The sequence below is a fragment of the Sinocyclocheilus grahami genome, unplaced genomic scaffold, assembly GCF_001515645.1.
Source record: "Sinocyclocheilus grahami isolate Dianchi unplaced genomic scaffold, SAMN03320097.WGS_v1.1 scaffold137.1, whole genome shotgun sequence".
Lineage (NCBI taxonomy): Eukaryota > Metazoa > Chordata > Actinopteri > Cypriniformes > Cyprinidae > Sinocyclocheilus > Sinocyclocheilus grahami.
In genome coordinates, this window is record NW_015505316.1 from 1,422,507 (window position 1) to 1,434,532 (window position 12,026).

General features: G+C 43.2%; 1 protein-coding gene across 1 annotated transcript in view; it reads right to left on the reverse strand.

Moving 5' to 3' along the window:
- The window catches only part of LOC107591127 (sterile alpha motif domain-containing protein 11-like), a 71,217-nt gene that overhangs the window by 2,600 nt on the left and 56,591 nt on the right, over nt 1-12,026 (reverse strand). Inside the window, exons 7-11 of the mRNA XM_016280168.1 lie at nt 7,913-8,057; nt 3,458-3,601; nt 2,033-2,757; nt 822-946; nt 274-384 (exon numbers count right to left, since the gene is read on the reverse strand). Of these exons, the coding sequence (XP_016135654.1) occupies nt 274-384; nt 822-946; nt 2,033-2,757; nt 3,458-3,601; nt 7,913-8,057 (1,250 nt within the window). The remainder of the gene's footprint in view (nt 1-273; nt 385-821; nt 947-2,032; nt 2,758-3,457; nt 3,602-7,912; nt 8,058-12,026) is intronic.

Below are 12,026 nucleotides of genomic sequence, written 5' to 3' on the forward strand. Positions count from 1 at the left end.
GGCAGTGAGGACAGAGTTGTCCACCCTTTCTCTAAGGTATACCTGCCCACTATTATTGCAACTTGTACAGTCCTGCTCCTGGAGAACTATTGTCCTGTAGTGTTTAGCTATGCCCTATTTACAGCTATTTAAACACACCTGAATCAGCTAATCAAGTTCTCAGGATTACTTGACAGAGAGGTGTGTTGAAGTAAGGTCTGCATAAAATCTGCAGAACAATGGTGCTCCAGGAGCAGGATTTGACACCCCTGATACAGCAGGTCATTTTTTTACCTGAGAGCGGATCTTGAGGGCAGGCCCTAGTTTCAATCCCATGTTGTTGAGCAGGTGGTCTTCCGTCAGCAGTGGCAGAGTCTCGCCGTCGATGACCTGCTCTCTGAAGACCTGAAAGAGATGATTTGGCTTCAGCTGATGTTGATGAACATGCACCAACTCACTCCACATGCACACAATTCATGTGACTCTCATTCCACAGGGAGGCTCATGCACACTCGGCATCTCCAGTGAAATGAGGTACACTGTGGTCGACAGTGGGGTTTTGGTGATGCGTTGCACATGCGACAGAGTGACATCCAGTGTGGTGAGATGTGTGAGACAGAGCTGTGAGTGAGAAAGATAAGAGCAGCGCAGAGCGGCCTTCTAACTTTTTAAAGTACGCTCTAGAAACATCTAAATCAAGCTATTCTGGTCTAATGTTCTCGTCTACGAATTGCAGCACATGATCTCCATTCTGTGCTGTACTGTATGTCTCCAGTAGCCCCTGTTAAAGGCAGGGGGAGGAGAGGAGGCGTCCAATGCTCTGCTCCTGCTCTTGTCCTCACCTGTGTATACTCCCCACAGCCTGCTAGGCTGCTGATGAAGCTGCACACCTCCTCCACACTCCACTTGCTGATGTCCTCGGCTGCTCCCGCCTCTTCTCCGTCCACGAAAAGACCTCCCATGGCGCCTGTGGGCCCGCCGGGCCGAGAGGAAGAAGAAATCATTAGAGACAGAAGGCCTCCTGTCCCCTTGCGCCTACACACCGCTCTGTTATTGACCCTGCCTATTACAGAGTTTAGTAAATGTCAGCGACAGGGCCCCTTCCTGGGGGAGGTCTCTCAGCTGGAGCAGGTAATGCGTTTCAGATGGCTAAGGTTGCTCTGCACTTATTCAAGCTAGGTGGGGACAAACACTTCAGCTACTAGCCTTTAACTAGATACTGTATTAATGCTGGGCTGAACCTTATATGCTTCTTTAATGTGTTGATATCTCTTGAAATCATTTTTTACCACACAATTCTGTCGTGTTGTGAAAGTAACTTTGTTTGAGGAACAACCCCAAATGTATGTTCCTGACTTCTTTCATGGTACTTCATAGTATTTTTTGTTGGTGTTGGTGTTTTTTATAAAGCCTGACAGCTGTGAATGCCATACACTTAGATTTATAGGGACAAGAAAAACCTGCATGTTAATTTTGTCTGTAAACAATGACAGAATTTTGGTTTTTGGAACTATCTTTTAAGAAGTCGTGTTTGTGTGCTTGTTCGCTTTCTGTCTAATCCTATCAATGGTACAATGAGACTTGTATGTTGGTATACTTGTGCATTTTGTGTGTGAGCCCAAATCTTTTTGTATGTTGCATGTTCAGTATTTGCTAGAATGCCTGAGGAGGGTTAGCTCAGCTTCTCTCTGAGTTGGTCACTTCCTCATTAGGAGACTCATTTTCCATTAAAACTTGCTCTGGGCTTGCTTGCACTCTGGGCTCAATTTCTCAGTTTCTCTAACTCTCTCGCTCCCTCTTTCTGTCTGTCTGTAAGGAATACTATTTGAACTCCAGATTTTACAGATAGTTAAAGTTGAGGAGCAGGCATATGGTGTCACTAACACTAGTGCGGTGTATGTTCGTTTTAAAAAAGTGCATCGGGTGAGTTTACTGAACTGGAATTGGAGGCTTTTGTATATGAAAACTGTCCCTAAATGTCTCTAAAATGCAGTATCTCTCATTGGATGTGATTGGGTTTTGTTATCTGAATTTTAAAGACCTGTAAACTCACCGGTGTGAAAGTAAGGGCTGGTGTATGGAAAGGTGAAGGGCAGAGCTTGTCCAGGCAAGGTGGGTAAGGGTGGGATTCCTGGTGGCAGGTATTTGGCCTCACTCTTGCTCAGTCCTGATGTGAAGAGGTGGTGGGTTGGTGACTCTTGGCCAGTGGAGCTACAAGGAGCACTGAGCCTCCCTGACCGCTCCCCCAGCTCTTTCACCGCTTCACTAGTCTTAGTTACATCCTTGCCTTGGCACACACCTGATCCGAGACCATGTCCATCAACTTTGGAAAGCCTCTCAGGCCTGTCTTCCCCAACCTCTGCATCATTCTCAAAGTCTTTCATGTCTTCATCCTGTCCCTCTATTTCTCCATCCCGTGCACAGCCCTCCCCAAGCATCTCTTTAGTCTCAGATGAACCCCCATGTTGGTCCACTCTGTGTGGTCCTCCTTTCCTCAAGCTCTTCCTGTTGCTAAGGTCTTTAGAGGAAGTTCCTGCTGCTGCCCCCTGGTGGTTGAGGGAGAGTAATGGGGTGTTGTTGTGCCGCAAAACCAGCATGGCGTTGCGGCGATTGAGCTCCTCTCGGAGTGGGTGGCCCTCTGGGATTTCTTGCAGGCTCCGCAAGGCAGGGTGTTCTGCAGGGAGCCCAGGATGAAGGCCCAGCGGGTCCACCAGCAATCGCTGCCTGTGGAGGTTCTCTAACTCCTTCTGTCTCAACAGTTCAGCAGACATTTCCAACCTGGAGGAACAATCCACAACCATTTTACTTTTGAATAAAAAATTTAACAAAAATATATAAATTTTTTATTTTGATTACAAAGATATCTGGAGTAACGTACACACATGAATCACTCAAAATAAAACAAAGAACATGTATAAGTACATGTAAGTAATCAGGGTCTGTTTTGATGTCGTGATGACTTTAGTAAATTGTTACTTACATGCACTTACTTATTGTGTGGTGTTATGGTAATGATACAGGGTTTCTCTAACAGTTTGGTACAACTGCGGCAGTATGGTAATGATACAGGTTCTTTACCATAACAATTTACATCTGTACCAGACTGTTAATGATATTGATTTCCAACAGTCTAATACGGCTGTGCAGGTTTTTTAAGTCAGGCACAGCTGTACGGTGTTATGGTAATGATACAGGATTTAAACCGTCTGTTTTAGTTGTGCTGTGGAATGCTAACAATACAGATTTTGAACAGTTTAATATGTTCATGTGGCGTTATGGTAATGATTCAGGTTTTTTAAGGAGGTACACAGTTATACAACATTATGGTAATTAACAGGTTGCCAACAATCTGTTACTGCAATGTACTAACAATACAGGTTTCCAAAGTCTAATACAATATGGCTATGTGGTGTCATGGTAAAGCTGCGTTCTCTTCCATCGGTTATTTTTATCGCTCCCCCCGGTGCACGTGAGCCACCGTAGCCCATCATCAGTCCTGTCACGCTGCGGACAGCGGCACTGTTTGTATCCTTGCCCCCCCACCACCACCACAACAACCTCCATCATCTCCTTGCTCTCGCTCCCTCCCTCTTGCTCTACCGTGCTCTGTGGCCCTGCCACTCTGGTAATGAGGCCTGAATGCACAATAAGAGCATGTCATACTCCGACAGCTGGGGCGGCCCCCCAGCCTCGCCCGGGCTACAGGCTGAAGCACCCACTAATTAACACAGTTCTTCCTCTTCCACCCCAACACACACGCATACATCCCCCTCCTCTTTTTGTCTCTCTCAGCTGTATTCAGCCAATAAAAAAGTGGCGTGTTGCGTAGCCTCAATTATATTTTTTTCCTTTTGTACAGGCGGAGAACACAGGATGTTCGAATACAATACAGCGGCCGCCTTTATTGAGCCCTGGCGGGGGAGAAGAAAACGAGAGGAGGGGGAAGGAGAGAAAAGGAAGGAGGGGGAAAATATGAAGACGTGTACTATGACTGCTAGTGACAAGGTGTTGAAATCCAGGCAGATCCTGCAGTGTCTTTTTAAAGCTTTTTACTGCTCCTCTGCCAATGCAAGCCCCTCCATTTACAGCAACTCTTCACTGAGCCCCCCAAAACACACGCTCACACATGCATAAATATAAATGAAACCCAACGCGCCTAAAGCAAGCGAAAGAACAGCGCGGTTGCTTTGTACTTGTGACTGAGCAACGCTTGCTCAGGGGGAGAGACTGAGCAACACAGCACAACACAAACACATAAACGTCCAAAGAGAAGAGACGAAAAAGAACAAAAAAAACATTAGAAATGAGGAGAGAAGCCACATTTTGCTGTCCTCTACTTAGGTTTTACATAATTTAGTAGCTAAATAGCCCTTGCGTGTCTTCTTTGAGCAAAAACAAAGAAGAAATCTAAAAAACAGAGGGAGACATGGAATGAGTGTGTGTGTGTGTGTGTGTGTGGACGGAGGGGTGGAGAAGGGTGTGGAGAGACACGGGGGAAATCACCGATCGATTGAGCGGCTGTTGAAATGTTAATGCTAATCGTATAACCGCTTTCCGCCGGTGCCTTGCACTTCTGTAGCAGCTCCAATTAATCTGGAAGAAGGCAGCGCGTGACCTTGGGGCCGGGAGTCGGGCCGGCAGCCCAGCCATGCTTATGTAATTACACTGTGAAGTGTGTAATCACCTGGCCTAATCCCTCAGGCCTCACAATTAGCCCGGGCGGCGCTGGCCAGGCCTGCCAAACTCTGCGCCGCCCTGCGTGGCCCACAGATGAATAACGGTCAATTAAAGCTGCATGACTGGGGCCGCGAAGCGTCCGCTCAATAGTAATTAGCTGTAATCATGGGGAGACGTGCCCGGCAGACGTGCTTCTCCTTTTATAGGAAGCAATTTTGGAATGACGCAAGCATTAACCGTTTCACTCTGGGTCTTTGGCCCACAGAAAAAGAAAAATGGGGTAGAGAGCAAGGAAAAAACTGCGCGGATAGCAGGGACTATGATTCTGCTTTAATGTGTATTCTCACATATAATATTAAAAATGTCAATTTAAAAGCTGCAGTGTTTGACTAGTGGCACCAGATGACGTTGCGAAAATGAAGTTACCTTTTCTCTGTGCAATAAAGAGTTTCACCCAAAAATGAAAAATTCTCTCACAGATAGAATTCAAATGATATTGTTATTTTTAAAAATCTCTCAGTGTTACTACCCCATTTACTTTCATTCTTTAGAATATCTTCTTTTGTGTTTCACAGATAAAAAATAATAATACAGATTTGAAACGCATTAAGTAAATGATGACAGTATTTTCAATTTTGGGTGAACCATCCCTTTAAGTAGAGATAGGGGGGAAGTATTTTAACATTAAAAGAAATTGCACAAGGCAGCTTTAAAAATGTGTTACATTTATTTCCAGTACACTGACTGCTTCTCAGTTTACTGGCTTAATTACCTCTACATCTTTTGAGAACTACCTCTGTTCCTCCACCCTGCCCCGTCTCTCCTTTTCTCTATCTGTCGATCTCTCTCTAGCTCTCTCGCAACCTAACTGGCGGTAGGGCAAGTAGACGTCACTTGTGTTCGCTCATGTGTGACGACCTGTCAGAGTGGCAGCGGCGGTGTGGAGTGTTGTGCATATGTGTGTGTGTATTTGTGTGTGTGTAAAGGCGGAGGCAGAGCACCAAACTGGCCAGACGAGAAAGAGAGAAAAGTGGAGCGGAGCTGACAGGATGGCCCTTAATGAGAGGAGCGCGGGGGATTAGCCACTCGCCACACCGTGCCCGCCTCGCCTTGACTCGAGGCGGGAACACATTTGCACAGGAAGCACATTAAAATGCATAAGGCTCTTGCTCACCCACCGCCCCCCACCCCAGACCACTGTCTGTTGCTTGTGCTGCCCCACATGCCAAACACATTAGGATTTGCCTTGCAGATTTCCCTAAATGCAATCTGCCATTTAAAACCAGACAAATGGCCGGCCGTGGCTGCAGGACTATTGATCTTGGTAAAGATTTGTTTTTAACAATAGCCACTAATGGGCGTTACATAATCAATTATGAGTCGATAGAAAGGTGAGCTTGAGGAATGGCTTTTGGCTCACCGTTTTAGCCTGGTCAACTCTCTGTCAATGCTTTAGAGGGTTTGCAATGTCACACGGTCTGCGCTAAAAGCTTTTAGCCCATCCAAAAATTCAGGTTTTATATATATATATATATGTATATATACTGTATATATATATATATATATATACATATATATATATAACATTATAAAGACTTGTAACACTTTTATGGCCCATTTTTTTGGCATTTTGTAAGCTTGAAATCTTTGGTCCCTGCTCATTGTAATTGAATAGAAAAGAAAACAGTTTCTCATATTGTGATACAAAGAAGGTAAAGGTGAAGGTGAAAGGTTTGTAACAACCTGAGGGTGAGTAAACAATAACAGAATTGGGTTATTTAACCCATAAATGTGCATTGTATCAGTTTTACAATTTTCCAAGCTAAAAAAAAAAGTCAAACAAAGGGTTAAAGAACCGATGAACCAAAAAAAATGAGTGTGTAGAAGTGAGAAAAAAACACTTTCCTCCCTCCCTCTTTTCACCCACAACCTAGGAAGTGTGCAGGCCTCGTTAACATCAGCGGTCCTGTGTGGCTAATTACCATGAGCTGGCGGAGCTGCGGCGGCTGGCTGGTCAAAGCTGCACGCTGAGATCCTGATATGATGCTGCGCTGGGCCAAGAACCGAACAGAGTTCCCCCACCCACGCTGTGCGACCCCTCCCAATTCACTTCCTCCCAACCGCCTCGCCTCGCCGGCCCATTATCGATCCTCCAGCTTCCCGCGCCACATAAATAATCGACAAGCAATTACCTGCCTACTCCCGCTGCCCGGGCTTTGTTTGGAGGCGGAGGGGAGCGCCGCAAGCACAGTGGCCTTGCTGAGATGAGGAAAGAGGAAGGAGGAGAGATATTCAGGGGGAGAAACCTTGCAGGGAGGGGGAACGGCATGTTGTCCTAGCGACTCGTTCGGTCCTGAGCCCTATAAATGCCTCCTGACAAGATCAAATCGAACAGGGTTGCGAAGGGGTCATACACAGAGATCATGCCCACTGGCACATCCCATTAAGTGGATTTTCTATTCTTTCCGTGGCCTTAACGCCAACTTCCATTTTTCCCTCTTCCATTACTTTGGTGCATAATTCAATTTTTCCCTATTTTCTCTTCAGCAGGCAGTCACCCACTCCAACATGCATGCAGTATTCATTAGAGTCGGATGTTGGCTTCATTATTAATGTAAAATATTCATGTTATTTTAAAGCTTAGCATTTTTTCCTGTATCCGTGGTCTTAAAGTGTGCCTCAGAGGTTTCCATTCAGCAGAAGGGAATTTATCAACCAAACGCACACGCACGCTTACATCTCATCCACTTTTACACTACAATCTAGAGTAAAGAAAGCGTATGTGTGGTTTCAGCCACAGTCCAAGCGATCTCTTCTGTGTAAATCTTCTGTGTAAAGTTTTCCTTAAACGAACTGACAGTGTAACAAGTAACAGGGATAGAATATTTTGGCATTCTAACAAGGGATAGAATATTTTGTCAGTCATTTGATCTCTATTTCTGCGTCGCACTAGGTAGTGCCATCAACTGTGAAATCTCTTTGGCCCAAATTCTTTTGCCACATAATTTGACAGTAAACATCAAATATCTCCTTTTTAGTCCGAGATAGTGATAGATGCTTGTCACTAAAAATTGTTGCATAATGTCTGGTTAGGACACCATGTTGAGTTGTAGGACCATGTTGCCCATCACAAAGCAAAAGGAGGTGAAACTAATATGACAGACTGAACATACATTTAGTTTACAATCTGACATTTTAGATAAAAAGCATGCAAAAGAGAGATTCCAAAGAATACGATGTTGTGCATGTGCATTACCGCTCAGGGAAGTGTGTGTCTCTGTGTTGGGGAAGCCCCTGCTTGCGCCGCTGGCTGGAGGAGCTGCCTGCAGTGGGGATGTGAGCTTCCATTCCTCCCGGGATTCTAACGGCAGCCATGGCTTCCTGACGCACACGCAGCAGCTCTGTGAATGGAACGAACAGACCAGTTAAATTGAGAAACTCGTCCGGTCTGTGTTGTCAGCGCCAAATCTGTCAGTCTAGCTCTGAACCAACACTGCAAGACTCAGTCCAAGAGTCCCAGAGCAGGATAAGTTAACCGTAAATATGAATCTTTAAGAACTGTTTAAGAAAAACCAGGGTCATCTATTTCAGTGTCACTTCTCCACTGTTCAACATGGAGCTCCCAATTAAGCACTGAGCATTATGGGATATAAATGAGTGAACATATCGTTTATTGACAAATAGGGCTGGGTGATAAATCGATAATGATAATTATCACGATATAATTTTCCTCGATAAAACGATAACAGTTGGTGGCTCAGCGCGAGCTCACTGGAGCAGAAATGAGTCTCGTTCACACGAGCACTAAACAGCACAGTGAGATCCAGTGTGAAGCGCTTGAATTCAGCGAAAAACACAAATGACTCAGTGACTTAAACTAGTTTAAAGCCAGATAAAACAGCGCTGACAAACAGGAGAAACACTACACAGTCAGAAGGCTTTTCAATCTATAAACTGCCATCATTTACCATGGATTTACTGTAGTAACACTAACTGAACCATGGTATTGTGGCAGAAATGTGGAATATTCATATTTAATTTTTTTTTATTATTATCGTAGACATGTATTAAATGTATTAAAGGAGTAATGGAATATAACAGTATTTTTGTGATTAAGTTATAGCATTTGTGCATTTATACTAAATGTATTTAGACTACTGTTTTTCATACAAATACCTAGAAACCATATAGTTATATTTTTACCATGGTACTGAGGTGCTGGGGTTATCATGATCAAAATGAATGTTACTATGGACGAACGGTTCCTTTTAATAAAACTCGGAATAATAAAAGTCTTAAAAACTTAATAAAAGTCAGAATAATTAAGAATAATTGAGGTTGTTACCATCTTCACAGATGTTACTGATTTTGATAATAAACATAAATTTACATCTGCATCCTAACTCAAGCTACTACTACTATCAAATGTGCATTTCTAAAAAACAAATTATTATAAATATTATCAGGCAACACAAACCTGTTTCTTGATTTGAAACAATATCTCTCATTAGAACATGCAGAAACTAAGAAATTAATTTTTTTATTAAGGTATTTATGTTAAGGAATTGACTAAGGTTATTTTGTTAAGGAAAAATGACTGGAAAAGTGACAAGAATTCAAAAACGTGAAGCGTTTGTCATGTTCTGACCATAAAAAGTAGTTTAAAAGCACAATTAATTGTCTGGTTTCTACAACTTTCACTTTGGAGCAAAAATCTGCCTTTACACTTGAAAGAATGCCTGATTAGATAGATATTGTGATAACTATCGATATTGACTGATATGAAAAAAATTATTGTGATAATTTATTATATTATTATTATATTATATCATGATAATTGTTTTGGCCATATCAACCAGCCCTATTGACAAATATAAGATATCTCATTAAAGAGGTGGTTCACTGTTTTTTTTCTAGGATTGATTGTGTTTATGGGTGCAGTCTAATATGTGTTAATGCTTCGTTTTTTTAAAAACGCATTATTTTTCACATCATTTATCTTTATTCCACACCGCTCTGTCCCTTCTCTGAGAAACATGCTGACCATTTCCTTCTTTTATGAAGCCCCTCCCTCAGAAATAGGCGATGGGCTCGGCTTGGTTAGCTAGCCCAGTGTGTTGTGATTGGCTCAACCGTCTCTAGTGCGCGTCTAAACGTCCCGCCCTTCACCTCAGCGGCATGTGCTTCGGTTGTATTGTAAACAACGGCGTTGTTAATATCGCTTATCAGTTTGAGCTGGATTGAGAAGCAGAGGATATTATTGAAGAGGATCGTGCAGAACCTGTGCAAGCACTGCTTTTAATGGTAGGCCTCTGTTTTTTGTTTGTTGTTGTCTCATACTTTTAGATACGCTGTTATTTGTAAATGCTACTGCTTATGTTAGCTTTTAATATACGGTTTTATCCTGATTAAAGCTTTAATACAGTACGGCAACTACATGCATGTCCATGTTTAACGCTTCTCATAGCTATGTGAAAATAAGTGTATAATTGTAACAGTTCATTGTTGGAGCTGAGCTGAATGAGAGAGAGAGAGAGAGAGAGAGAGAGAGAGAGAGATGCAGAGCGTGTGCAGAGCAGGGGGACGCGAGGAACAGTATTAAGAACCGCTGCTTTAGAACATTGATTTAGAAACTTGTGAATCCATTAGAATCATTAGAAGACACCTCTAGGTTTTACTTCCTCTTTTCTAAAGCAGCGCAGCATGGCCTCGCCCCCTTTGTTGCCTTTTCCCGAGGGCTGGGTTTATCTGGGTTTATGACATCATGAACCCGGGAAGTAACTTCTTGTAGTCTCTACCAGCCGTTTTTGTAGGCATTAAACTGCCAGAATAAAAGACGATATCTCCGTTTGCATTGAACTTTCAGCTTTGTAACTTTGCAGATATTGCTTATGCTCAAACAGCAACATTACACATTAATTAACGTTAAAAAAGTGAAATCGCAATGAACCACCCCTTTAAAATAAACTCAGTTTGACTCAATTTGAGGTATCATTCATGTTCGTCGCATAAAACAGTGCAGGATGTGCTGGAATGTAATAGTAAGGAGTTAGTTCACCAATCCTTAGCAAACAACACTAATAAAAGGCAATAAAATAAAACAAAGCTAGAAAACAACTACATGACTGAAATATAAGTGAGCCGCTGGTTTCCCTCCTGAATCTGTGATGTTAGACAAGCCCAGACCATCTCCCAACATTACCAAACTAACAGGGTCACCACAGGAAGCGCACTCTCTAATGAAAGGGTGTTAAATAGAAAATCCATCCTGCATGCCTCCCTCTCTTCCTCTCCCTCACTCTCATCTCTCGCTCCCTCTCTCCTCTGGCCCTTTTTTAATTAGACGGTTCCCTCGGGAGCTGGCGGCCATTTCCGAGGCTGGCGTGTGGGCCTGAGTGATCGGGTCGGAGGCACCGCGACAGATATTAATGTGCACAGGCCCGCTGTATTGATCTGTTTATTGCACTGCCCCGCGGGGGCCCGGACTGACAGCGGACAAACCTCTAACAGCTCGTGAGAGGGAATAAAAAAGAATGAAAAAAAGGAAGAAGGAAAACCACTGTGGAAAAGCAGCAATGCTTATCATTTGGTCACATACTCATTCCAGATGACCCAAAAAAATTAGTAGTCTGTCCACAAACATTATATATAACCTGCTGCAAAAATCTGGTGAAAGCTTGTAGATGGCTGCATCCGAAATCGCATACTTCCTTACTATATAGCATGTCTGAATTCACAGCATTCATAAAACAGTAGGTAAAAGTGTGACCCACTCAGTAATGAGCATTGAACAGACACTTTACTATCCCATTAAGCCACAAGAGAGGATTTGTGAATGGCAGTGACACTGGTAAATCATATGACAATGACAACATACTACACACATATTTATACTAAATAGAACATACTTTTTTTAATGGTCGCAAAGTAATTACTTATTTAAAAGAAGTACCTATTCCAGGGTTAGGCAAGTTTGGTCCTAGAGAGCCGCAGTCCTGCAGAGTTCAGCTCCAACCCTGAAAACAAAACTCACCTGCCTATAGCCTTAGTAATCCTGAAGACATTGATTAGCTTGTTCAGGTGTGTTTGATTAGGGTTGGAGCTGAACTCTGCAGGACTGCGGCTCTCTAGGAACGAACTTGCCTACCCCTGACCTAGTCAGAGAGTAAGTGATTTCCCATGTGTTTTGGTAAATGGTAGCTGGTTTCTAGCACATCACTGATACTCCTAGACCATCTTGGACAGGCAACAAACCTTCTAATATCCAGCTGCTGCTACCACCACCATATTCCAAAACACACCTATCGGCTTTCCAGCAGGGTAAAACAGTCCCAAAATCCAGTAAAACTCAAAGCTGCTCTGAAGCCCTT